This window comes from Gymnoscopelus microlampas, assembly GCF_963454915.1.
Source record: "Gymnoscopelus microlampas genome assembly, chromosome: 13".
Taxonomy (NCBI): Eukaryota; Metazoa; Chordata; class Actinopteri; order Myctophiformes; family Myctophidae; genus Gymnoscopelus; species Gymnoscopelus microlampas.
In genome coordinates, this window is record NC_139950.1 from 7,346,232 (window position 1) to 7,374,209 (window position 27,978).

A 27,978-nucleotide genomic window follows, 5' to 3' on the forward strand; every position below is an offset into this window, starting at 1 on the left:
TGTAGTGTTAAAATTAACCACTTTTATTTTTGCACAAGACACCCATAGAGTACACCGTCCATAGAAAAATAAAATTGGCTGCTTTGGAGCTGAATTTAAGTTTTGGCTCTTTTCTGGAACAACCCAAAACAACTGATGCTCAGAATTCTGACATGGACAAAAAAAAAACTCATTTTATTTCAATTCCTTCACCATTACAGACAGTCATTCAGCTTAGGGCTGGGATATGGTGACGATAATATAATTGTTATTTTTATTTTTCTACAAGCTCACATCACATCGTTGTTAGCTTGTAGATCGGCCATTTTTGCCATTTGGGAAAATGTCAAAAGAATTTGAAGTATAAAATAGGGCTTAAGCGATGAAAACCCAGGAAAAAAAACATCATCCAGAATCCTAGAAGATCTTCATACAGTATCACCATATCATAATAATATGGATATATGCCCAGCCCTAATTCAGCTCATCTTTGGGTAACATGTTGTTCCCTTGTCCAAAAACAGAAGGTGGATGCTATTCTTCAGAGAGTGAAACAGAAAACACATGACTGGCCAGCAACACTGGTTTTCAAACGTTTTTCATGTCAAGGACCCCCAAATGAATATGTATTTAGCCGCAGCCCCCCATAAGAAATTAAGTTTCAAATATATACCACATTTAGTATATAGGGTTAAAGTGGTTAAACTGATTTTGACGCTATATCAACTCATTTTGCTGGGGGCCCTCTGGAAACACCCTCGAGGACCCCTGAGGGTCCACAGACACCACTTTGAGAACCAGTGCTGTACAGTCATTGAGTGGCAGAGTGACACAGCCATGATTCAGCCAAGAGGTGCAAACAGTAAAAGTTCCACAAGATGTTGCAATTTATCACAGGAAGAATCATGCATAGCCATGAGCTGTAGAAGACGATGGAAGCCAGCGAAATCAGCCAAATACAGGAACTACAAAATTAACGATGTGTTTTTATTGAACACAGCTGTCAGTTAAATTGAACACGAAGAGCATGTTTACAATGAATGGAATCAGCTGGATCCCACCCCACCCATAGTTGTCCAAAATTCATTTGATTTCTTTTAAATATACTTTTTGAATTCTCTTGCACATAAATAGCATTATTATTGCTAGACCAAAAAAAAGAAAAAGAAACTCTGAGAAGTACAGTTTGCACACACATACTGGCATAAATCTACACGTGGTTCTTTGATGGCAAAAATGGCAGGGCAAAACAAAACGAGAAAAAGAGAAGTATTCAACCAAAACTTGTGAAATGCTCAAAATGAGACCGTCGCTGCCTACATACATGGTACAACTACGATGTTTATAAACAAACCTAGGCAAAGTCAAACAAACACATTCAAACTCATAAATGGTTAAGATCTATACATGTCCTTATGAGACAACAATAGGTCCAAAGAAACAAAAACGGAATCAAATTATACCCATTTAGTGCATATTTACATTTCTTCTTTCTCTAAACAAAATGTCACAGATCGGACTCATCTACTTTCAGCATTCATTCGTCTGCGCCATTGGTTTGAGATGTCCGAGTTTGGTCGTCAGGTAGAGTTTCAGATGGAGCCTCTGGTTCTTGGTTCTAGGTGGGGGAGGAAAAATAATATTGCATTTTTAAGTAAAATAAAGACACGTGACAAAAAAAACTAATTCGAATAATTGGGATAATTCTTTTTAAGACTTGTTTGCAGTGGTGTAAAGTAACTAAGTACATTTAATCAAGTACTGTACTTAAGTCCAATACTCAGTACTTTTACTTCTACTTCACTACATAAAATGCGATGCGTTGTGAGCTTGTAAATTGCTATTTTCAATAAAGATTTTTATACATTTTATACATTTGAAAACTTGTGAAATGGGACATACTGCATAAGAGTACTTTCCACTTTTGGTACTTTAAGTACATTTTTATACCAATACTTTTGTACTTTTACACAAGTCAATTTTGAATGCCCGACATTTTACTTGTAACAGAGTAAAGAAACGGAGTACTTTTTCCCACCACTGCTTGTTTGGTTACCTTTTTGAGGACCTCCAGCAGGTCCTTGACGGTGCCGTTGAGCGTGCCGACCGTCTTGTTCAGCTGCTGGTGGTAGGTGGTCTTCTGCTCCTCTGTAGCCTTGAGGGTCTCCTCCGTCTGGCCCAGGTGGGTCTTCACTTCCACCAGCTCCTTGGACAGAGTCTTGTTGGTCTGCTCCAGCTGGGTCATCTGCTTGACGTCTTCATCTGGGGAAACAAGTAGAGCTTCAGTTATAACCAACGACACGCCCGTGATCGCAACAGCTTTATTGTCACATCACAGGTTTACAGGTGTAGTTTCACCTGTGGGTGAAATTTGTCGTACAAGCTCCATCGGTTTTTACACCGGTCAGAGGGGCCCATGGCATTTTCACTCGTGGCAGCATTGCCAATCTTCACCTCATTAAATTTAGGAACCAGATCTGTAAATGATCCTTTGCTCATCATGGGGCATCCAAGCGGAACATCCTGGACGCCGAGACTGAACCAATTCCTAAGCACTTTTAACTCTTTCACTGCCAGAGTATATACATTAATAAACTCACCCACTGCCAGATATTTTTGTGTTTTAGAACCTTTTCAAGTGGTAACAGAAAATGTAGATCGATCTACTGTGTCGACACACACAGGATCCGTGTCCGCTTCCCAGTGGAAAAGAATTTCACCTGCGAGGTAATCTTTTTTTGCCGCAGGCACGCTAAAAATACCATCTTTTGTCAATGATGCACGTATTTCCCACCTCCCCAACTGGCCACAGAACATGTATACACATTATGATCGCTTGTAAGACGGTTGGTAAACACAAAGGGGACCACTGTTCGTCATCCAGTGAATTTTCTTTTAAACCAGAACTGTCGCTCCCTTAGCCAGAGCCCATTGAAAACACAGTGTCTCGTCGAAACCAGGGCAAAAAAATGTAACTCGAGTTACAGGCATATGTTGGAAACCAATAGACAGAGAAACCAATAGACAGAGAGTGGGTGGAGGCGGAAATCTTCGGATGAGATTATTTCCGTATCCGTGTGAGTTTCAGTGAAAGTGGTCACACTGGATTATAGATCACAGCGCAATCTTTTATAAAACAATAAAAAAAATGAACGGACGCGAATTCCCGTCTGTGGCAATGAAATTGCTTGCTCAGGGTGGGACTGTCGGGTCTCTTCTCTACATGTAAAGTGTCTTGTTGTGATTTGACACTTTAATAAAATTGAATTGAATTGAATTGAATATACATGATACACATATACGGAAGAACAGCACAGAACAAATGGAATAAATGAAACGTTACCAGATACAGATGAAGCAACGTGGTCAGATGAAGAACTGTGGCCAACGTAAGTCTCCTCCTGATTTTACAACGCTGGGTCTACACTTTAGCGCAGTGGTTCCCTACGTGGGGTCCGGGGACCACCAGGGGTCCAAGTCCAAGTGGACGGTTATGGGTCTGTAACTCCGAGACTGTGCAAATGGAACCTTACGGGTCCATTTGGTTGCATTTGCAAACTCTTGAGTTAAATGAACACAGAACTGTAGATTAGGGTCCCACAGGTTTAAAAAATCCTTGTCCTTCAAATTCAAAAGTTTATTAACTTTTAATAAAAGTTTCATAATGTACCAGACCACTGATCAGCAGCAATCCCATACCAGAGGAAAGGCCAAATGAAGTGGGTCTGGACTCTTTCTATAGCAAAGCTCAAAATGAGTCAGATTACTGTCCTGGTGGACTACTGACACAGAGTGTAGCCTGCAGGTCATTCAGCCTCAAGCCACATTTATGCTCCACAAAGTATGAACTTGGGCTTGCTTAGAGGTGCATTCACACACTGGATGAGACATTATTTGTTGGAGGAAAGCAATTCAGTGTTGAGCAGCATTACGCTTCTTTGCCCAGAGTACCGCGAATTACGCCGGTTGAAAAACATTCAACTCAAGCGACATCCGATGCCGGACTCGGTTGGAGAAGTAGTTTGTCGTTGCTGTGTGCGGATTTCCTGAGCTACATGAAACTTTTTTTTGTGTGGTCGCGGACCAATTTGTCTTGGTTAACACATTGACTGCCAGAGTTTTTTCAGAACAGTCTGTAGCCTCTGCCAGGGTTTTGCCATGATTTTGGTACCTGTTCGCGTAGCCACAGATTTTTTTCCTCCAGTATGATTGATCCCCAGATGGTTTCTAATCACAGATGAGATTCAGGTGTGGTTTCACAAATGTCAACGAGGTCATTTTGACCTCGTTGACATGTGTTGTTTGATGTTTCAATATAGCTCAAAACCAGTAGTTTTAAACCAAAAAACAAAGTGAATTGTTTGTCCGTTTGAATTTTAACATTGAAGTGAATGGAGCAGCAAATCTTCGAACATTTTTAGCTCCTAATCTGTTCGTAATTCGACAAGGGTTGAAATTATAAAAAAATTGAGCTTGTAGATCTGCTATTTTCACTAGTTTGGGTCCCAGGCAAACGTTAAATATCTCTTTTGGGTATTGAGCTAAAAGATTTGAGAACCACTGCCTTAAATGACAACCAGGTCGTACCTATTTTGGCATCCTGAATGATGAGCTTCTGTTCGATCTCCTCCCGTGCTTTCTCACTCTTGTCCAGCTTCTGCATCATGCTGCCGATGTCCACCATGGCACCGTTGTACACGATCAGGCTGCCGGACTCGCTGGCCTCCGACTTCGTCTTCGAAGACGACGAGAGCAGCGCTCGGTTACCTGGGAGACACAGGAAGCATGGATTAAAGCTAAATAAACTCTCATCTCACGACTGAACAACTTTGTCATGTCAATCTGCCATTTGTGAAACGTTAGTGCTTTGTTTCCCTAAAAAGAATGATGGGATCCGAGATCTAATTTCATATTTATTGTAAACCACTCAAAGTGCTCTGCTCCATTCATTTTAATTTTATATAAACATTTCAAGTCCACAAGAGAATGAATGAACCCGAAATGTATGGTCTACTAATAACATAAAAGAGATGTGCATTGCACTGTTGCATCAGCAGAGAACACTAGTCGCGTGTCAGCAAAGAGCAGCCCCTACCACTTTCACTAACTTGAATTAAGAAACATCCACTGTAAAACAGGATCTAGAATCCAAGTTAGAACCAACAACTTAATCCCACTCAATTGTCGAGAATCTATGAGAAATGCTGTATTACGATACATGGACCTAAAGTCTAGATGCTGTACAGTGGACCTTCAAAATGGATTGCATTTGTGTGTGTGTTCCCCTTCATCCCATAACATCAAAGTGACAAATGCTTTGAGCAGGTTAATCCTGGACACATTGCAAGTAAACATGTAGCACTTTTCCGAGCGTTTTCAAACTCAACCACCAAAACAAATGCTCCAGAATTTCAAGATCTTGTTATCCCTATTTCTTTTATGAGACCTTCCCCAGACCTCCACAAGTTTCGAAGGAAAAAGGGGGGATTTTTGTTACAGTATGTTTGAATATACGTGATTGTCCTCTGCATTTAACCCATCCTAACTATTAGGACCAGTGGGCGCTGCTAATATGGCACCCGGGGAGCAGTTAGGGGTTAAGGGTTGTGATGAGGGACAGGGACACCCTGCCACAGAGTTGCCCAAAAATGAATAGGCTCTATGCACAGCAGCCATATTGGACAGAAATTGGGCCCCTTCCTTGCTTCCTTCACAGGTGTTACCAATTATGCTAATGAAGGATCTGTAGGAAGGAAGGAACAGAGCCTTCATTAGTATCATTGGTAACACCTGTGAAGGAAGTAAGAAGAGGCCCAATTTCTCTCCAAAATGGCTGCTGTGCATAGAGCCTGGTGGCCAGAGTGGCCGGTTCAATCTTTGATATCTGTCTAGCCCAGTTTAGCCCAACATACAAAGATAACGAATGAAGTGAAGAGGCACGTTGGCTCACCAAGCAGGTTGTCTATGTGGGCCTCAGTGAGAGAAGGAACCGTCTCGTCTTTCCCCCGGTCGGTCAGTTTACGGTAGTAACAAGACTCTCTGATCACAGGTTTGTTCAACAGCTTCTTTACCTGGAACAAGAAGGGCAGGAATCAACATGAGATGAACAACGTCTCATGGGACTTTTACTGAGCACAAGGACTTGTCTGGGGAGGGAGAGAGAGAGAAAGAGAGCGACTTGGTGTAATCTGAGGACAGTTGATAAGCCAACGAGAGAGTATATTGTGTGTATTAAGTTAATGTTCATCGTCACCGCTGAGTGGAAACCTCATATGTCCAAAACGGTTACTTTTCAGGAAATGGGGAAAAAAAGATAACCCGTGTTCCAATGGATCCAATGTAGTCACAAGCTCTTGTTAATACTTTTTCGTGACACTGTATTATGGCAAAGTGCGACATTAATTTACGGGAGAAAAACGAGACGTGGAAATATGGAGATATGAGATTTCTGCCCGACATCGACATGTTGTATGCACGTTATGTGTACCTGAGCGCGAGACAGGTGCAGTCCCAGGGTGTACATGATCTCCTCCAGGTCTCTCTCCATCAGATAGCCACAGTGGCTCTGGTCAAAGTAGACAAACGCCATGAGCAGCTCCTTGTTGTACGTGACCATCTGCTTCTTCTCCTTCTCCTGGACACACAAACAGCCGCATGGGTTCACAGTCAATGGGTTTTCGAAAAAAATCAATCTAAGGCCCTGTTCTGCATCTCGGCTCCTGTGTTTTACTATGTATTTTTGGCGAGACATGCTATTTTCAACGGCGTATGACAAGCGAACGGGAGGTCGCAATGACATTTTCTTTTTGTCACGGAAGCACAGTGAAACCCTCCGTGAGTAGCAACCATCAGGGGATCGATCATACTGGAGATAAATATTCTGTGACTACTTCAAAAGGTAAGAAAATCGCAAAATCGCTGGCAGTCTGGGCTTTATTTATTTACTCTGACTGTAGATGAGTTAACACGTGGCAACAGGAATTAAAACAACCATATACCACGGAACCTAAAGATAACAAGACCAGCTAGGGAAAAATAATGGAAGTCTGATTGGGAGAGACATCAGGGTTTTCCGCCAGATCAGTTCAGCCTCGCCGCAACCGCCTAGACTGAATTGGTCAGTGCTGAGACTAAGGTATCAAATGGGGGTCCATGTAATTAAAAAGGTTAAGAACCAATGCAGTTTATTGTATGTGCCAGTCCACTGATCAGCAGCAATCCCATACCAGAGGAAAGGCCACATGAAGTGGGTCTGGACTCTTTCTGTAGCAAAGCTCAAAATGGGTCAGATCACTGTCCTGGTGGACTACTGACACAGAGTGTAGCCTGCGAGTTAGCACAATGGCATAATGTAGTTGCGTTTCACTTTTCTGTTGAATATTAAATAGGGGCATAATTTGTAATTGACCTGTAAATGTTTTGACGGATGATTAGTTTTCACTTCTGCTACACTTAAGATATAAGATAACAAGTCAGTGTGATCCCATAGTTATAGTGTATATTTATCCCTATTGATATAGTGATGTGAGTTTCAAAAAGCACATTTTTGGAAACTTAAACCAACCTTGTCTTTGGAGGATCTCTCTTTGGAGGACTTTCGGTCATCTTTGCGTTCGTCTTTCCTGTCCCGGTCGTTGGAATCTTCGTCATCTTTATCTGAGGGACAGGGACAGAGTAAGTGAGTAAGAGAGTTAAGTGTAGCAGGTACACTAATCCACGTGTTAAGGGCAGTCAAATCCTATGTTCACTCTCAAGACCTGATGTGTGGAGTACAATCTTTCTGACATCATATTCCACACATTTACAGTTTACAGTTTGGTTAACCATTTGAAAAAATAAAAAAACATTGCGACATGTTGTGGGCTTGTAGATTAGCTATTTTTGGCGAAGAGATTTCATGTCGACGGAGGACAAAAGTGGTTGTAACTCGGGTCCGTTTTACAATGAAAAGACGTTCGAGGAGGTCTCAGATATCGTGGAAAATGTTATCCATCACATGCTCAGCGTGGTGCATGATTTCTCATCATGGACCTGATTACTTTATAGCAAAGAAACAGCCTACATATCTAGAGATAATTTATCACATCTTTTGCTGTATTCGTCAGCATAGTCTTGGTTTAAAACAAGAGCTGTACCATCGTCGTCATCATCGTCGGCGTCTTCGGCCTCCATGGGGTCATACTCCTCGGCGTTGGCCGTGCTGCCTCCCTCGTCCTCGTTCTCATCGTCTTCCCGAGACTCCTCCTTCTTCAGAAGCTTCTCGTCGTCCTGGATGACAACACGGCATGATGAAGACGACAACATGACAAAGATGTGTCACTTGGTAGGCCTGTGACAATTACTACATACATAATCGCAATTATTTTGCATCGCCATAATCGAAGGAAAAAAGTGATACATTTTTAAATAATTACAAAAATAACGGAAATAGCAGATCTGCAAGCTTGCAAACCGTCGCAATGCAACGCATTGTGAGCTTGAAGATCGGCTATTTCCACCATTTTATTTTATTTGGAAAGTATACATTTATTTTATTTTGATTATTGGTAGCGGTCATTGTGATCCATTTCGTTGTACATTTAAGTCATTTGTCATACATATATTACCTAAAAGCCAAACCGAAATATTTCATTTTGTTCCAACGTTCAATGCCAAAAAGAAAAATACAATTCAATCGCATTTATTTGTATGACAATCGTCAAGTAAAATGCCATGACGCATTGGTGACTGTTGACAGCCCTATGTACGGAGAGAAGCACAGCCACCTGGAGGTGCCGCTTTACCTTCTTCTTCTCCTCGTCGTCTTTGGATTTCTTGGACGGCGGGTCGTCTCCATCTTCGTCCTTCTCCTTCTTCACCTCGCGCTGCTTCTCCACCACCTCCCGCTTCTCCGCCTCCTTCTTGGCCTTCTTCTCTTTCTCCTTCTTCTCCTCCTTGGCGGGGATGGAGGCCAGCGCTTTGTAGATGCGGAAACCAAAGTCCCTCTGCAGCATCTCGTTGAACAGCTCCGCAAACAGGGACACCTGGACAGACAGACAGAGTAAGAAAGGAGGAAAGAAAGAGAGACAGAGCAACAGAAAGATAGAGACCAAAAGAGAGAGAAACAGAAAGAAAGGCGAGAAAGAAAGAAGAACATAAAGCAAAAAAGAGTCAAAGAGAAAGCAAAATAGAGGAAAAACAGATGCAAAAAGAAAGAGCAGAAAGATTGAAATAAAAGAGAAAGAACGAAATGAAAACAAGAAAGAGGAAGGGAAGACAATATTCAGTCAACCATTGAAGGTGCAAGTCACCTTTTGACCATAAATACATCTCATCTCGACAGGGCCGTCTAGCATTGTGCGCTGCTTCCATCTCGCCGCGAAGGCAACGAGGCCTGAATACAAGTTTGTGTCTCACCTCAAAGGAGTGCTCCTTGTTGTCCTCCAGCCTGTAGTCCAGCAGCACGCTCAGGGACATGACGCTGCAGTCAAACTTGCCGTTCTTGGCGGCCCAGTTCGGGTGTACGATGATCGTGGGCTCGTCGGGGAGAACGTACCGCCGCTCTCTCCGCTGACGCTCCAGCTCCTCCAGCCTCTTCCGGTCCTCCTCCTAAGCAGAGACGGATGTACGGTACTTTACATCCATGCAGGTCTGGGTGTGATGCTTCATAACCATTCGTAATATAATGACATGATTGCATAATAAGGTTTAGAGTCTGAATCGGCAGCGGTTGGCAAACCCTGACCCTGGACCGTGTCCATTGGCTGAATCACACCATATCCTTGCTGTATGTTATGCCGCCCAACCGTTTACAGACTGCATATTTACTTTATGGCTACATTTTCCAAAATCACGCTTCATTGCTTCTCTGTTGGCTTAATTGCATCCATTTGCCAACTGTTACTGTTAAAAGACGCTAGTCTGTTATATAGGATATTAATAATTATAGGCCATATCCAAAGAGTTTATAGACTCGCTGCTACTTTCCAAATCAATTGACTTTACACCATGGGTGAATTAAGAGGTTCAGACCTGAATGGTAGCTTGTTTTCGCCAACCGCTCCTGTACCTTCCCAAATCACCCGTCCCTGACATGAACATGTTTGAGAAGCACTGACCTCTCTGTCCTCCTCCGTGTTTCGCGGCTCCTCCTCCTCTGCGGCTTTGGTCTCTGGTTTCTCGGGCTCCCGGGCCTCCTCCACCTGCTCCTCCACCTTCAGCTGCTTGGTGAGGCGGGCGATAAGCTGCGACTTTAACCCCTTGGAGCTCAGCGAGCGACAATCCAGCTCCTTACGCAGGTCATTCACCTAGAATGGTTTGAGCACAAAGTAGGAGAAATTTCATTTTTAAACTGTGAGGGTCGTTGTAAAATACAGAAAAGGATGAAAGCCCATTTCTTGAGACGAGAAAGAGAACTTACAATTCAGGGAGGTTTATTTTCAAAAAACAAAAAAAAAGCATTCTTGAGCAAGACACCGAACCCCTATGTCATACATGGGCAACTGGCGGCCTGGGGGCCACATGCGGCCCCCACCTTCACTTAATGTGGCCCGCAGGTTGATATCAGAATACTGATATATTATTGATATCAGCGGTTACAATTCCAAACATGCAAACATGACCCGCTTCAATTACTTCATTCTATATTAGTAGCTTAATTACTAGTATTAAAATTCGATATTAGTAGCTTAATGACTAGTATTAAAATTCTATTGTCTTTTTTATGTCCAATGTATTTGTATTTAAGTTCCTAAAGTTAACATAAGTATCTAAATGAATTTGAAATTAAATAAAATGTTACTTTTCAGCATCCCAATTGAAAAAATTGCAAAAAAGAGAACAGGATTCCAATTCCGATTGCCACAAGCTCAAAACGCTTTGGGCTTGTAGATAGGCTATTTTTGCTACTTTTGTTTGACATGGAACAGGCAGTATAGGCAATGTGGCCCTCTGGAGTGAGTGTGGAAATATAGTGGCCCTCTCCATCATCAAAGTTTTCCACCCCTACCCTATGTGGTCCCGATGAGCAGGTTGGTGCCTTGCATGGTTTCCTCAATCGTCGGTGTGAATGGAATTTACATGTAATGACATTCCCACATGCAGGGGAACCCTGAATATATGCAGAGGTCTGTATCAGTGCTTTAAATCGTACCTTCATCGACTTCGGATCAAGTTTAGCCCAGTGAGTGGGAGTGGTGACCTCCTTTGAGTCGTCTTCATCCTTCTCCTCTTCCTCCTTCAAAAAAGGGAATTATTCAGAGAGAGAGAGAGAGACAGACAGAGAGAGAGAGAAAGAGAGAAGGAGGACAGCAGACAATTAGCGCTCAGCTCTGGAACCAGTGCAGCTTGTGAGAAACAAAAGTTGATCCGTGCAAGAAGCAAGGTCACATCTGCCTTTCATAGCCTTGTCCTATTGAGCTCACGGCAGTGTTAATAGTCCACTGCGACTGGGGGAGGGGGGTGTACACAGGGAAGCTCTCTAGCTCTTACAAAAACCCACGGAATAGCCCCAAACCCAGCGGCCAATCAATGCAGTTCTGTGGAACACAAAAAAGGTAAAAATCAATGACAGGTGCGTCCAAAAGGTGTGTGTAGGTACATCAGGTGAATTCAAGCTGGTCTCCAAATGGACTGGGCAGCCCTAGCGTAGCCTAAAACTGGGGTATTCTTGCCAAATGATATCATTTTGTATTTCTTTTTAAAGGCCTACGTCATAAAGAAGCCACCTGTCCAACCAACTGGCCTGGAAAACCAAGTTCTACATGTCGCCCAAATCAGAGTATAGAAGTCAAAATAACAGAAACAGACAAGAAACAAGACTTTAGGGGTTGGGAGGGGGGGGGGGTTGCCTTTTTGAAGTCAGCCGAAATCAAATAGTCATGAAAGGTCATATGAAAATAAATGACACAATGCTAGAACAGACATTCAAATGCAACTGACCGCAGATTCCAGCACAGCATTTAAAATCACCATTGGATCCAAGCAGAGAATTAAAACGATGCCTTTTGAGTAAATTCTGGAACCTGTGTGCAGGTAACCCAAATGAAACTTTTGTATATGGTTCATAATAACACACGCACACACATACACACAATGCGATTAAGATGAGTGGTTTATACCCAGATTGGCACCTCCTAGTGGTTAGTAGCTGGAAGCTGTGGAATCAGTTGCAGCAGTGTCTGCAGTTAAAAACCTACTCTCACTTGCTTCCACCGAGTGTGTTGGCTGGATGTGAGGGAAGGTGGGAGGAGGGGTGGGTGGATGGAGGAAATGGACCAGTTGGAGCACAGCAGAATGGGTAAAGGGTGGAGGAACAAACATAAGAAACTTAGGAGGAGGGGGGGGGGGGGGTCTCTGGTGGTACGATAATCTGCCTTTGATCGTGTGTGCGCGTGTCTGGTGCGTGTGTGAGTGGTGCAGTGTTGTGTTCAGTGTGTGTATCTGGGCTTTGTTTTTTGTTTTGTAATTCCTGTGCCTTCCTGTGAGAAGCGGGAAATGAGAAGAAGAAGGGATTAGCGGTTCAGTGCCTGTTCTCCATCCGCCTCCTTTCGCTCGGCCGACAGCTTCTCAGCCAGCTGCTCCCGGAGTCGTCGCGACAGCCCCTCCCACTCTGAGCGGGTAGGAAGACAATGCCAAACATCCGGGAGAAACAAAACCACTGTCTCCACATGTGCGGGGACTGTCCGCCCCTTGTGAGTCTCCTCCGGCCGGTGATAGCGAATCTCTGCAAAACGATACCTGTCGCAAAGGAAGAAGGTGCATTGGAAAGAAACATTCTCGTCAGGACACATTAAAAAAACGGCGAGCCTTTTGCTAGGGCTAGCCTCCCCGTTTCTCTTCCCCCCCCCCCCCCCACATACTAGTCCCACCCAGCAGGTCGCTGAATGACCACAGGCGTCATTGCAGTGAGCCTCCTCCCGACAACAACAACACCAACAACAAACAAATGGAATCAGTCTGCAGCTCTCCAACAGTTGTCACAGGTTACAGCAGCCATTTTGAGAAAGTTGACAGACAATGACAAACAATAAGTCGTACGACTCGTACCCTCCAAACCCCGCCCCTATTATTCTTCCCATCAGCCAATTGGGTGAGTATTCTGCATTTAACCTAGGATACACTTACAAAACCCCATTACACTGGGGATGTGAGAAAAGAGACAGAATCAACAAGACAGTGAAAGCAAGTTAAATATGTAAGATATTTAACAGAGACTCAAACAACATAAAGTAATGGTGGTGTCTTCTGGTCCAGGCCACTGGTTATCCGACCACAAAGTCAATGCATTCATCACACACAAACACACACATAGATATTTATAAATATATAGAGGCAGGACAACAGCACAAAGGCCAAAGGGACATTGCAAATAATTGAAGTAGCAAATTAAAAACACAGATTTATAATCATTAATATGGAAAACAAAAACAAAACAATACAAAAAAACCTGTCCAATAAGTCAGACATGAGAGATTTAGTTGCTGAGGCAGTAAAACCATGCAGCAGGTGGCACATTGTGGATTTTGGGCCTTTCTTTCGATACTCAACTGGTCGGTTTAGAGAGAGGCAAAAGGACGGGATGGGAGCTGGGGCGCGGTACTTACCACTGCGTGCACAGACTCAGATCTATGCCAGTGAGTGCCTTGCAACAGCGTATGGCTGTCTTTATGAGGACTGATGGGTCCTTCTCTGGGTCTGCGCCGTCCAGAGACGGAGACCAGTGACCACCGATTGCCATGGCCTCGTCTTTACCTCTCATGCCCACCAAAAACTGAAAGAGAGAGACGGAAGGGATAACACAATGAGAGCAGTGGCGTTTACATAGAGAACAAACAGCAATGGCATGAATGAAGGAGAGGAAGGACACACACAAAATGGAATCATGTGGCTCGAACGGTGTAAGCATCAAATGCGGGTCCAGGAAATTAAAAAGGTTAACTCTTTCACTGCCAGAGTATATACATTAATCCATTTAGACTTGGAACGCATCAGTGTCACTTTTTTATTTGAGCTTAAAAGCATTATTTTACACTTTGGCAATTCAAAAGTAGTAGATATAAGTAGCACCGAGCGCCGTGCTATGAATATATATTGTTTTAAAGCGAACATCTTTAACTCAAATCTTTGCTTCTGGGGGTCCCTGAAACAAAATATTTTGAGATGGGGGTCCGTGGTCAAATAAATATAATTTTGGGGGTCCTTGACATGAAAAAGTTTGAGCACCACGGATATAGAAACATAATGTTTTTCAGAATACTGTTGGGATTTAGAAGACATTCGTAGAATTGGCCTCAGGTCTTAATGGGTTAATAAACTCACCCACTGCCAGAGATTTTCGTTTTATAACCATTTCAACTGGTCACAGAAAATATAGCTCCATAATGATCGATCGATCCACCGCGTGTGGACACAGGATCTGTGTTCGCTTCCCAGTGGAAAATAATTTCCCCCGTGAGGTAACTTTTGTTTGCCGCAGGCACGCTGAAGACACCATCTTTTGTCAAAAATACAGGTCTTTCCCACCTCCCCAACTGGCCACATAACATTTATATACATTATGATCGCTTGTAAGACGGTTGGTAAACAAAAAGGGGACCACTGTTCGTCGTCCAGAGAAAAAACAATGAAACTGGAACTGTCGCTCCCTTTCCTAGAGCAGATTGAATACACGGTGTCTCGTCGAATCCAGGGCAAAACAAATTAACTTGAGTTACAAGGATTTGCAGGAAACAAATAGAGAGTGGATGGAGGCGGAACTCTTCGTATGACGTTATTTCCGTATCCGTGTGAGTTACAGTGAAAGTGGTCACTCCGGATTATAGATCACAGCGCAATCTTTTATAAAACAATAAAAAAATGAACGGACGGGAATTCCCGTCCGTGGCAATGAAATAGTTAAGAACCAATGCAGTTTATCCTAATGTACCAGTCCACTGATCAGCAGCAATCCCATACCAGAGGAAAGGCCAAATGTAGTGGGTCTGGACTCTTTCTGTAGCAAAGCTCAAAATGAGTCAGATAACTGTCCTGGTGGACTACTGACACAGAGTGTAGCCTGCAGGTCATTCAGCCTCATTTATGGCGTCCATTTGGTTCCTAACCATCATTCATATTGCTTGGGACCCTCTCAAGGATCCCACTTTGAGAACCGTGCTCTTGTGTGTGTGTGTGTGTGTGTGTGTGTGTGTGTGTACTATGTGCACAGTGGGTGTTAGGTGTACCTTGATGAGTCTAGCAGGGTGCTGGAACGAGTCTCTGATCTCCTGGGTGTCCTCTGCCAGAGCACAGGACTTGTGGTACAGCTCTTCTATACTGGGGTTGGCCAGCAGCATCACCTGAACAAAGTGAGTGAGTTGGGCTGCATGTTAAATACATGCCAGCTAAGGTAGGTTTTAAACAATGGAGATTACAATCTAGTAGCAAATAATCAGTGGCTTGCTGGGTTCAGTTTGAATATTGGCAATATAAATATACCATACAGAATATTCTGGCCTTATTGCCCTAGTCACATCACAGCCTCGCAGAAAGCAAAACAGTGACATGGACTGTGACTTCTACAGACACCGTACATACTGGAACACCATGCGTGCAGCCACAGCATTGAGTAGGATACAGGAGTTATGTTGTAAACTCTGTTCACTTTACATATAAATGTATTATGTATATTGCCTTAAATTTACTTTCTTTTTAGTTTAATTTACGTTCTTATCCATACCTATTATTTTCTTCTTATTTTGTAACCACATATGCAATACGCTTCCTTTTTTGTGCTATTTTATGACTTTGATCTTCAGCAAACATTTTTAACTCAAAGCTTTGCTTCTGGTGGGTCCCTGGAACAAAATATTGTGAGATGGGGTGAGAGTCCGTGGCCAAATATCTATCATTTTGGAGGTCTTTGAAAGTTTTTCAGAAAACTATTAGGATTTAGAAGACTTGTTTACAATCGGCCTCAGGTCTTAATGGGTTAAAATAATAACCGAAAATAGCCTATCTACAAGCTCTCAATGCATCTGCGACGCATTGAGAGCTTGTAGATAGGCTATTTTCGGTGCGCGACATGCTTCCATAGAAGACATGCTGGCTTCTATGGAATCCAAATGACTGGAATCAGTCGTGGCGACTGAGAACTTGAATCCGTGACCCACGCCATGCCATCTCACCTTGGCGCTGTAGGTGTGATTGGCGTCGGGCGGGTCCAGCACGGCCGTGTTCTTCACCAGCGGATCCACCTCCTTGTGCAGGATGTGGAAGTTGCAGTAGTTTCCGAACTGGAAGGGCCGCTGCAGCGGGAACGCCTCCACCCAGGTGAACACGGCATCAAAGAAGTCGCTGGGGATGTAGAGGCTCTGGTAGCGGCGCCGCAGCTCCATCATGTCGCAGTTGGAGCTGCGGCAGAAACATGGAACACACACACACACACACACACACACAGCTGCAACGTTAGCATGATGCCACCACACACATACATGGACATAATCATCAGTGTCAGGCAGAAGCCTTGTATGAGAAAAACAGTTACTGTTCAGTAAATGTAGTTCTTTTTTTTTTTAGAACCTGGGTTCCAATGGATCCAATGTCATTATTATTTAGTCACAGCCTCTTGTTAAAACTTTTCATTGGTTAAATATTTATAAAAGCCACAGACACGCTTAACCGCTTTCACTTTCAACATTTTTTGAAAATTTGCACTACACTCTTGTACAATGACGTAGGGCAGTACTTTACAAAAAGAAAAAGAAAAATGTCTTTGTCAGATAGTTTCAACCTACCCGTCCAGGCTGAACTTGGAGAACTGTACGGTGTAGCGGGGAACCACTCGCCGGGGCCGGCGGGGGGAGCGTTCGCGCCTCGGAGAGCGGTCTCTGGAACGCTTGCGAGTTGGCGAGCGCTCTCTCGACCGCCTGCGCTCACGGTCCCTCTCGCGGCTATATGGCGGGTGAGGAGAGGAGGACTCAATTAACCTTTCGACAAGATATTTAAACCGACTTTTCAGAACGAAGGATCTGCAGAAACCCTGCATGGGTATGACCTCTGACCTTCGTTCTTCCTTAGTCCTGAGGATGAGCTCTGGGCCGCGGTCGTTGCGGTTGGGGAAGCGAGGCGGGGGTTCGATCCGTCGGACGGGCTGGGGCTGAGGCATCATTCTCACTGGGGGCTGGAGCAGACCTCCGGAGAACACATCTACACACAAATGAACCAAGACAAACAATAACCGTTTGTGGGTGGATGAAAAAGAAAACCGGTGACCCACCTGAAAATGTATTTTCTGTTTATTAACCCATTAAGACCCAGGATAGCAACATACGTTTTTTTAGAAAACTGTTGGTATTTAGAAGACATTTGTAGAATCGGCGTCAGGTCTTAAAGGGTTAAAGGGCTGGAGGGATGGGGAGACCCTGGTAATGGACAAATAGTCTCTAGCAATGATTACTCTGAGGACATAGAGCTTTACGTCTCGCTTTAACCAAACATTATCACTTACAGCATGTGTGTGTAGTGTATGTATATGCATGTCATGCTGTCGCCAACTCTGTCCACCAGAGGGGGCTGTATTATCACTTCTAGGCTATATGGTTGTTTGACATACAGTATACAGTTTTCTTTGTATATTGAAGCTATTTGTCTCATCTGCCCTGTGCAATTCTTGTTTACAATGAGTCAAAGGCGTGGCCAAATACATATACATTTGGGGGTCCTTGACATGAAAAAGTGAAAAGTGGAAAAAACACTGATCCAAACAAGCACAGGGTGAAGAGTTCACCTTTGGGTTGTGGTAGCAGGGGCTGGGGCGGGTTCTGGAGCAGCGGGGCCAGGGAGGCGGCAGACAGCTGGGCCTGCAGCAGGGAGGGTGGAGGGCCCTGCGTTGGAACACTGAAGGTGTTGGGAGGGGGCAAGGACTGTAGCATGGCGGGCGTTGGCTTCATCATGTTCGGTGGAGGTTGAGGCTGGTTCTGGTAAGAAGAAAAAAAGAAAGCAAGAAACCGACAGGGATAGATCAGGATACCTTCAGTAAAAAGCTACAGTAGCAGAAGTTAGCTTTGTGTGCTGACGTCTAAAAAAAGTACAAGGCTTAAAGATGTTTCTGTGTGTGTTAGTTGTGGATCTCCTTTTACATGCAAAATGGAACTGAACATTATTTCCGTCTACAATATTGGCTCCTTGAGAGAAAAAAGGTTGGGGAAAACATTTGGATGTCTGCGTGCGTGATTGTTATTGTGATTGTTATAGGAAACACTACCCTTCCTCTTTGCCTGGCCTACTTGTTGTTAACTAGTTGTAGGAACTATTGTTGTATTGTTGTATTGGATCTATTAGCTCGTGCTCATTTGATTTGGCTATTTTATCTCATGTGTTTATGAAAGTAGATAGATTATATATTGCACTTTTACCTTAGCGCTAGGTATACTCTTGGTTGCTTGTTTTTACGGGAAATGCACTTACGACCTCTGGTGATTAGTAGTTTCGTTCCCTACCTATGTTGAATGCACTTATTGTAAGTCGCTTTGGATAAAAGCGTCTGCTAAATGACTGTAATGTAATGTAATGTAATGTAATGTGAAGGAATACAATAATGCATGAAAAAAGCCATCTTAGCAACAGGGTCAATTGATGTTCAAATCAAAGAATATCCAGTGCATTCTCGACAAAGCCTGATTTTCGGGCTCCCCTCCTTCGCTTATAGGACAAACTACAATATCTACAATGTCACTATTGTTGGACTTCATCATAAGCAGCAGGGTAAGAGAAAGAACCGGGGAAACAAAGAGGATATAACATAAGAACAGGGAATAGAGGGTGTGTGTGTGTGTGTGTGTGTGTGTGTGTGTGTGTGTGTGTGTGTGTGTGAGAGAGAGAGCGCCAGGGTGTGAGGGGTTACATTTTGTCTGTTGTCCACAGAAGTGTGCATGTCCGAGTAGCGCAGCTGCATCCCTGGCTCACTATAAAAATTGCCCATCTGTGGAGAAGCTTGAGGTAAAGGCTGAGGCTGCTGTTGATGCTAGGAGGGGATTGAGAACACAGCAACCAATAAGTCAATAACAGAAAAGCACAATACATAAAAACACACTCAAGGGTCATTTCAAATTTGAGCACACCCACACACACACATCACCAAAACGCATACAAGAACACCCCAGGAAATTGGGATGTGTAAATTGCCAAATGTAAAATATCAAAGCATGATGAAAGTTGCTGGGAATATTCAATGTATGTCCTTAGGCTGTGTCCACCAAAGCGTTTCTTCTCAGCTGAAAACATCAAGGCTTCCAATCCAAACTTCAGAGTTGAAAATATTTAAACTTTCGGCAAGCAGATAACGCCACACATTTCACGACGTTCAGTGCGTCGTCACGATGGCGATGTCAAAAATGCAACACTACCATTGTAAACATTTTAAAACGTACGCTGAGCTCAGGAAAAAAAAGAAAGCGCCTTGGTGGACACGGCCCCTTAATTGGCAGAATCTGTTCCAATTAGCTCTTGTTTGAATACTTTCATCATTGACATGAAGTCATTTCAAACATTTGGCAGCCAGACTTAATTGTTAAACTAGCGATGGATGCACCCTGCCGTGACTGCTTGGGGGTGTGTTCTCACCGACGGGTTCGCTAGCTGAGGTAAGGTCTGGATGCGTTGAGCGTTCCACTTGAAGGGCATGTTGGGGTTGTACACAGCTTCCACAAGGACCCGGTCACCCACCTGAGGAGTCTTGCCCTTCACAGCGCTGAACAGAACAGAAAACAACATACCTGCTCAGTTTCGTGCTGTCAATTCAGTGTTTGAATGAAAATGTGACATGAACGTCGGCGCCACAATTGGATACTAACGGGACGAGACGAGACAGTAAATCTACACAGGACCACAAAACGTCTATTATTCTGTACGTGTTTCCTACCCTTACCAGCACCTTTGTTTCATCCTCACTGCAGTTTTGCTTACTATGACTGACTGACTATGTATCTATCCATCTACCATCTATGTCTATTCTGGGCTTCTCACCTCAGCTGAAAGAAGACGTCCTCATCCACAAAGCCAAATGTGTCATGTAGTTTGTTGACCACCCCAGTGAAGACACGCTGCTTCTGGGGCTGGGGCTGCTGCTGGTGGCTGGAGCGCGGGGTTGGGTAGGAGACGGTAATCTGGGCCGTCTGCTGGGGGTTCGATAGGCTCATGCTGGTAGGCAAGTTGACGGGGGGCTGGGGAAAGGAGCAGAGAGGAGGTTTCAAATTAACTCCTCAAGAGAGGAAATATAAAGAGGGCGATTACTCATTTCCAGTCATTTTAAGAGGTACATTTTCTCAGTATAGATCAAAGATAGAACACAAATCTCTGTCAGGAGGCATGCCCTAATAATAACAGCAATGTATGCAGTAAAATGTCTACGTACAGCTGTTAAAGTATCACAGCATGTCTTGTGTTTACTAATTGTACATAAATAAAAAATAATAACTTGAATGTGTATAGCGGCTTTCATGAAATTCATGATTGTCACCACTGTCTGCTTCCTCTCTCTCATACACATTCTTTGTCTAATCGCCCTCCATCTTTCCCCCCATCCGATTTCTGTCGTTCAAATGTATCTGTAATCAGCAGTCCTTGTGTCAATTATGTTTGCCAGTCACAGCCAGTCAATAAAAGGCTGTGATTTGGAATGTAGAGCTGTTTTTTCAACACCCCACATTCTTCGCGAGAGGAAGTAAGCTCTGTAATGTCAATGGCATTTCATCTACACAAGCAGTACATGAAACTGAACTGTAATGGCACGTAGGGTGAGAACCGTGAGATGTGCCAAGGGAAGAGACCTCAGAAATCTGTGTGTCAGTGTGTGACACGCCGCATGAGATGGAGAAAGAGACAGATTGTTCTCTCAACACATACACACGCGTGACCTTTATTGTTCAGTATTGCTGTCCCAATCAAAATCACCCAAAACATGTTATTTTCAAAACCAGCAAGCTTGCTTGACAACTGTTGATGCCTGTATTATTGCATGTGTGGGCAAACACTGCCACTCTAAACTGTGTCAAAGGGACTACAGACTTAGGACCACTCAGACTGAGTTGAATGTGTGCAGACATTGAGAATAATTTAACATTAAGACTGATAATTTGGGGGTTCTGGTATGTTGTAATGTTAATGAATGTATATTTTGTAGTTAATCTAACAAACCCTATAAAATAACCATTTAATTTAGAAAAAAGAAGAAAACATTGAGATGCGTCACAACCCTGGGGCAAGTAAAGTTCAACAAAGTCACAATTTATAAACGGTAGAAGTTGTAAATTAAGTGATTTTACTTATTATTACCTGGGAAAGCAGTGCCTGCTGTGGTTGTGGAAGCTGTGGAGAAATAAGGTACACAGTAAATTGTAGTTTGTGTAATTACTGTAGAAATGGTTCTAAAAATGTAACTCCTGTCCCAAATCCCAATATAATTCTAGATTCTATATGGACACATCAGTTGTGTACTCATTTAAAATGGATTAGCACAAGCCTTCATGGTCTTCTTCTCGAGACAATTATGAATAACAGTGGCATGGCAATTCAGGAGAACCAGTTGGTTGAGAAGTCAACCAAACACACCACAATTTGTTTTGAGCCAACCTTCTGATTTAACATCGACGACAAAGTCTGTGACAACTGCACAACAGATAGCAAATAAGTCTATGAAATACGGTAACACTAAATGGGTGGGTCAATTGATAGAAATGTGGTTGGAAATGCACTAAGATATGGACATTGGCAGGTTCATGTTGTGCAACAGTGGAAAAGGGTTTCAAGCTTCACCTGATGAGGTACATTGTACAGTTGTTGGGGGGGTTGCTGTTGTTGCTGCTGCTGCTGCTGCTGTTGTTGCTGCTGTTGCTGCTGCTGCTGCTGCTGCTGCTGTTGTTGCTGTTGTTGTTGTTGCTGCTGCTGCTGCTGCTGCTGCTGCTGTTGTTGTTGTTGTTGTTGTTGTTGTTGTTGTTGCTGCTGTTGTTGCTGCTGCTGATACTGCTGGAGGGCTGAATTGATCTGTGACTAAACACACCACATAGAACATGTATTTAGACGTGAGCTTTGACCAGACAAGATTACGTGTGACCATAAATCAGACAATCAGACAGACAGACAGACGGACAGACAGACAGACAGCCGTGTAGTGGCTCTCAACCTTTTCAGGCCACGACCCCCCAAAAATAATCATATCTGAACTGGGGACCGCCCACCCCGATAAGCACTTGGAATTGTAGGAGTTAAGGCATTACATTTTGTTTGACTCGGTTCCACAGATAAATATTGTGAAAGTAGCAGATCTACAAGCTCTACAATAGCACAGCTACAAGTGAGCATAATATAGATCGGCTATTTTCACAATTCTTGCCTCTTTCTTATATGATTTGTCAATTTGACCAATGTTTGACCAGTTTTTATAGTATAGTTTATTGATTACTTTTGATGGAAAAATGGCCTTATTTCTTTCTTTTAGCTATTAAAAAAGGTCTTCAGTCATTAAATTGTCACTTCACTGTCATCTGGGGACCCTCCCCCCCCCCCCAAAAAAAAAGAATCATGTAGGCACCCCGACGCACAGGTTGAAAACCACTGGTGTAGCTGACCTGTTGCAATGCTGCAGCTGCGGCGGCCGCAGCTTGCTGCTGCAGAGCGGCCGTCTGCTGAGAGAGCTGGTAGTTGGCAGCGGCAGACTGGTTGTTGAGCGAGGCGACCTGCTGGGAGTACATGGAGGGGGATGCACCCAACAGAGACGGCTGCTGCACTCCTAGAGCTGTGGGGCCAAGAAGAGAAACGTAGAGAGGAAGTAGAGGGGAATTATTAATAGGGTTGGGGATCCTTTAGGGTTTTTAACGATTCAAGTTCCTTAAATAGTTCCCCTATGAACTATCCTGATTACTCACCCCATGAAGCCTTGAATTGATGTAGATTTTGTTTGTTTTTGTCACAATCCTAAGCCAATAATTTGAAGACCGGCGTCTTCAAATTATTACTCAATGGAGACTCTTTCAGTCTCCTACCGGAGACTCCGCCGGTCATGAAATTATTGGTTTAGGAATGTGACAAAAACGTTTTTTTTTTCACATGAATTCAAGACTCCATGGGGTGAGTTTCGGGGGTGAACTATCCCTTTACAATTCTCTCTTAACGGTCCAATTCCTTAACGGTTCCCTTTAACGATTCCAATAGGGGATTACAAATGGACCATTGCAGGTCTGTAACTCTGAGACCAACCAAATGGACCCATAAGGGTTCTATTTGTACACTCTCAGAGTTATGGTGGCCCTTCAAATTAAAACGTTTGGGAACCACTGGTATTGTAATTGCATAACGGACGTGAAGTCCACATAGCAGCTCTGACAGAGTGATAAACCGACCCCGATCCCAACCCTAATTATTAAAGGGCCACTTTTGATGCTGATTTTGAATCTAAATCACATTATTCTGATTCTGAGACTATATAAAATAAGTCTGTGCTTTTCCCGATGTGTCCACATCCACATGATGACATCAAATGTTATTTTGCGCCCATTGCGCAGACACAATGACGACTTTGATGTCATTGTTGCATACATTTGCACATTTTGCTGAGAACTACACAGAGAACACATAGATATTATCTCCTCACATCAGAACAATCGGATTTAGGCTCAAAATCAACCAAAATCTGTGTACATTTTTTACTTAATGACTTAAAGTGAGGTAGGTGATGTTGATATGACAACGAGAGACCGTAGAGAATAGAAATGAGGGGGTGAGTGTGCACCTTGGGCAGGTATAAGAAGTTTCTTTAATTAGTACCCATTACCAAGACTGACTTTGTTCAAGCAATCCAGTTGTTAAAAACAAGACCCCACAGCAATACAGATCAAAAACAGTAATAAAGAATACAAAAACGTAATGATGTCAACGTGCTTGATGGGGGGTGGGGGGGTTGTACACACACCGACACAGTGCATCATTTCATAGTAGCTTTTAGAGTTGTTTTCTGATACCATTATGGGAAAAGCTGCCGATACTTCCTAAAATGCTGCTATCGGCCAGTATGACAGTCTATGCCATTCCATTACCATGTAATTTATCACATGATGATGTTTCATATACAGTCATATTTTGAATGCTTCAGTTGATGTTGCACTACTGTTTTATACTCTTAATTTATGAATTTATAATTCATGAATGTATTATTACATTATCATTTTATTAACTAAAACTAGCTACACATTACCACATTTTAATGTCATTTTTATTTATTCCTAGATCAGTGGTTCTCAAACCTTTTAATTTCAAGGACCCCCATAACTCTGAGAGTGTACAAATGGAACCATTTGGTTCCATTTGTACACCCTCAAGAGTTACAGACCTGTAAGGGTCCATTTGAAACCCCCTCAAGGAACCCAGATGGTCCCTGGACCCCAGTTTGAGAACCACTGTCCTAGATTAGTTTAAATTACACACTCGTATCGGGTAGGTACTCAGTATCAACTGATACGCGAGTTACAGTATGTGTATCGTAAATCGGTATCGGGAGGGGAAAAATGGTATCGGTACATCTCTAGCAGCTTTGTTTAGTAGTGCAATGGCTGCAAGTACAAAAGTATTTCTGTATCATAGTAGAGCTCGCCTTACGTTGCAGCTGTGAGGAGTAAACAACCCATAGGTTGAGTTAAGACTAACCTATGAGCTTCCTAGCACACTTGACAAATATTCTCTTGACCCAAGTTAATATTTGCTAGACTGGCTGACAGGCATGTACTCATTGCCACCATGTTAACTATTACATGAATCTAAATATGAGCCTACTGCACACAGGCACCCTGTTGATACATTATCATAATCACGCACAGACCTAGACCTGATCCACAATGAGAAGAACCACAAATGACACATGTCCCAAATGTGTATGGGGCGTTAATTCCATTTCAACAAGATAAAATAATACATAGCATGGACTTGGACTCCCTCTAATCATGAATAGGCTCTATGCACAGCAGCTATATTGGAAAGAAATTGGGCCACTTCTTACTTCCTTCACAGGTGATGCTAATTAAGGCTCTGTTCCATTCTGGTCAAACAGGGTCAGGGTGCTGATATTGTACATGTTGGCTCACTGTAAACACTCTGCTACACCAGTGGATCTCAAAGTGTGGTTTGACCCTCATGGTTCCTTGAAGGGATTCCAAATGGCTCCCAGGCGGGTGTGTAAGTCTGCGGGTGTGTACAAATGGAACCAAATGGACCATTTGTACACTCTCAGAGTTATGGGGGAACTTGAAAATGTAGGTGTTTGAGAACCACTGTGCTACACTAAAAGGAACAGAGCCTTCATTATGGATTTTGTTTCCCCGATCATGATGATGATGACAGTGCGTTGGTGTAGACTACTGAGCAAGTGCAATAATGTATATGTGCGATATGTTAATGCCAATAATGTTGCTTAGGCTACTGGGAAATGCAATATGTGCACACATGATATGTTTTTCGTTTATGGGGGCCTCCTTATTCTATTTCTTTTTTTCCTTAATTATTTTATCCTTGTTTTTATTTATTTATCTTAAAATGACTGTGGGACTGACTGATCTGACTTGACCACGGTTTTTTATTGTTCCTTCAATGTTCAGTGCTCTTCTTTTAATACTGTTGTTGTCTGCAGAGGTACCAAACTATGTTTCGTTGTGTATGCAATGACAATAAAGCTCTTATCTTATTAGAATCATTGATAACGCCTGTGAAGGAAGTGGCCCAATTTCTCTCCAAAAACGGCTGCTGTGCATCAATCGGGACCGTTACTCACAGTGTAAGCTGTTGAGGTCGAGGGACTGTCCTGTGTGGCCTGGTTGAGACACCGCTGTGTTGGCGAACTGGGTGGCCCATGGTGGGTTCTTCTGTCCCCCGAACTGAGCCATGATGATGACTGTGGCTGAAAGGGCCGGGGGGCGGGGAGGGGGTCTTCTCTCGGCAGGTGGTTAGGGCTGTCACAATCACACATTTAGGTTGACGATTAATTGTCACACTAATAATTGGGATTTAATTGTGTTTTTTGACATTGAACATTTGGAACATATGAATACAAAATAAATTTCTGTCTGCCTCGTAATCAAAATGCACAGAGCAGATATGAAAAATAGCTGAAATATACAAAGAAATGACTGACATTTATTAATGTTATACTGTAAAAATGTATGGTAAAAAATAGCTGATCTACAAGCTTACAAAGGGACACGTTGTAAGCTTGATTATGATCTGCCATTGACTGGAGAGCTAGCTAATAATAATAACATAACTATGGCCCTACTCAAGACATGAGTCATAACAAAGTGCTGGACAAACATAAGACAGAATGCACAAAAAAAATAGAATTTCACAAAGACAATAAACAAGTGAACATAAAATGAGCAAATGCAAATGAAACAAATAACCATGAGCAAAAGGTAATGCAACAAAGAAACTGTTATTTACAGGAATGCTTTCTGGAGCATGCACGTTTTTAATAGTGATTTAAAGGTCAGGCTGCTTATCAGCAGTCTGGACTGGGGAGCTAGCTAGCAGTGGCTACATATTAGCTAACGCGTTTTACAGCTAAAGACAGAAGCATTCCTATGAGTGAAACGCCAGTCTAAAACGTGGCTTCTGACGTTTAGCTCACTCTTTAAAACACCACGCCATTCATTTAGTGTAGAGTTCAGCTCGGTCGGCTAAATGCAAACTAGCTGGTCTAGCTTAGCTCCTTGTGATAAACACAAGCTAATGGCTTTTTGTTATCAACAACGTAAAATCGCGCGAGATTTAGGCTACACGAGATGGTCAACAACGAGGCCCTGGCAGTGTTGCCATGTCCGCTTAGTCAAAGATTATAAGCGACTTTCGACTTGTTTCTTAAGTGTAGTTGCTTATTTTGGGCTTGTTTCTTAATGTTGTTTAAACCAGTGGTTCTACAATATTTTCATGTCGAGGACCCACAAAGATCTAACATTATTTTGAGCCAGAGAAAAGAATACAAGATTAAAATGTTTCAGAAACATTTTTTCACAATATATTTGTGAAAATAGCCGATATACAAGCTCGTGAGCTTGTAGATCTATTTACAAATAGCCGATGATTTGTGTGCATGGGGAACTCATTTGAAACAAGCTCAGTGCTTTTATGAGTCTTCCAGTTTAGTAGACCTTGTATTGTGAATTTGTACTTCCATGTACTGTTGTTCTCATGTCTTACTAAATAAAGTACATCAATCAATCAATCAATGCATAATAGGTTTAAATGTGCTCATGCGGCCTTTAAGTTGCTTATTTTGGGCTTGTTTTCCTAGAACAGGTTGCTTGTTTCTCTCACACAATCTGGCAACACTGATCAACAACGAGGCCCTGGCTAACGTTAGCGATGCATCGCCTGCTAATAACGTCACTGCTGCTCCAAAAACGCTAAACGCTTTGGCCGCACACATGGATTTGCTAAATTTGGCACGAAATGACAGATGTGATATTTAAGCAAAGATGATCGCCGCTGATGAGCGACGTTCCGCTTTTATATGAATTATAAAATAGGAAAAACTGTCCTCATCTCTCCTTACCGTCACTGCTCTGCACCGGTGGGAGAAGGAATGTACTGCGCATGCGCGGCAGCCAATGAGAGAATACATTTACCACCACGACCTCAAGCAGCCAAATGTCCTCCTGTCTGTCTGTGGTGGTAAAAGTACTCACATGTTTTACTTAACTAAAAACATCAACACGGCAATGCAGAAAATAAGAAATACTCTGTTACAAGTAAAAGTCTGCAATTCAAAAATGTACTTGAGTAAAGTACAAAAGTATTGGTTTCAAAATGTACTTAAAAAGTACTAAAAGTAAGAGTACTCATTATGCAGAATGTCATATTTCACAAGTGTTCAAAATGTATAAAAAACTTTTGAAAACAGCAGATCTAGAAGCTCACAGCACGCCGTGTGAGCTTGTAGATATAAAGTATGTAGGGTTAAAATGGTTAATGTATGTTTTGTAATAACAATTTACAAAGTAATTTAGT

At 42.8% G+C, this 27,978-nt stretch overlaps 2 protein-coding genes across 4 annotated transcripts in view; one reads left to right on the forward strand and one right to left on the reverse strand.

Annotated features, from left to right (window-relative positions):
• Positions 1–27,551, reverse strand: ccar1 (cell division cycle and apoptosis regulator 1). 3 transcript variants are annotated; one of them, XM_084075884.1, is made up of 26 exons: positions 27,524–27,551; positions 25,748–25,925; positions 22,560–22,726; positions 21,748–21,981; positions 21,268–21,300; positions 19,960–20,156; positions 19,558–19,684; positions 18,839–18,958; positions 17,723–17,912; positions 16,998–17,142; positions 16,731–16,886; positions 16,122–16,347; positions 15,180–15,293; positions 13,563–13,729; positions 12,486–12,696; positions 11,111–11,194; positions 10,077–10,265; positions 9,376–9,567; positions 8,763–9,002; positions 8,115–8,247; positions 7,544–7,635; positions 6,467–6,613; positions 5,930–6,050; positions 4,567–4,746; positions 2,036–2,241; positions 1–1,597 (listed from the first exon to the last, which is right to left on the reverse strand). In XM_084075884.1, exons 2-26 carry the CDS (start codon positions 25,857–25,859, stop codon positions 1,517–1,519), a joined length of 3,864 nt encoding a protein of 1,287 aa, XP_083932010.1. In that variant the 5' UTR covers positions 25,860–25,925; positions 27,524–27,551; the 3' UTR covers positions 1–1,516. The 3 variants fall into 3 exon arrangements, with proteins under 3 accessions (XP_083932010.1, XP_083932008.1, XP_083932009.1); XM_084075882.1 differs by having other exon boundaries at positions 16,731–17,142; XM_084075883.1 differs by lacking the exon at positions 27,524–27,551 and adding an exon at positions 26,600–26,705 and having other exon boundaries at positions 16,731–17,142.
• Positions 1–27,978, forward strand: part of LOC311058421 (histone H3.2) — a gene marked incomplete at its 3' end in the record, with an annotated part of 204,516 nt that overhangs the window by 120,745 nt on the left and 55,793 nt on the right. The window lies entirely within an intron of this gene.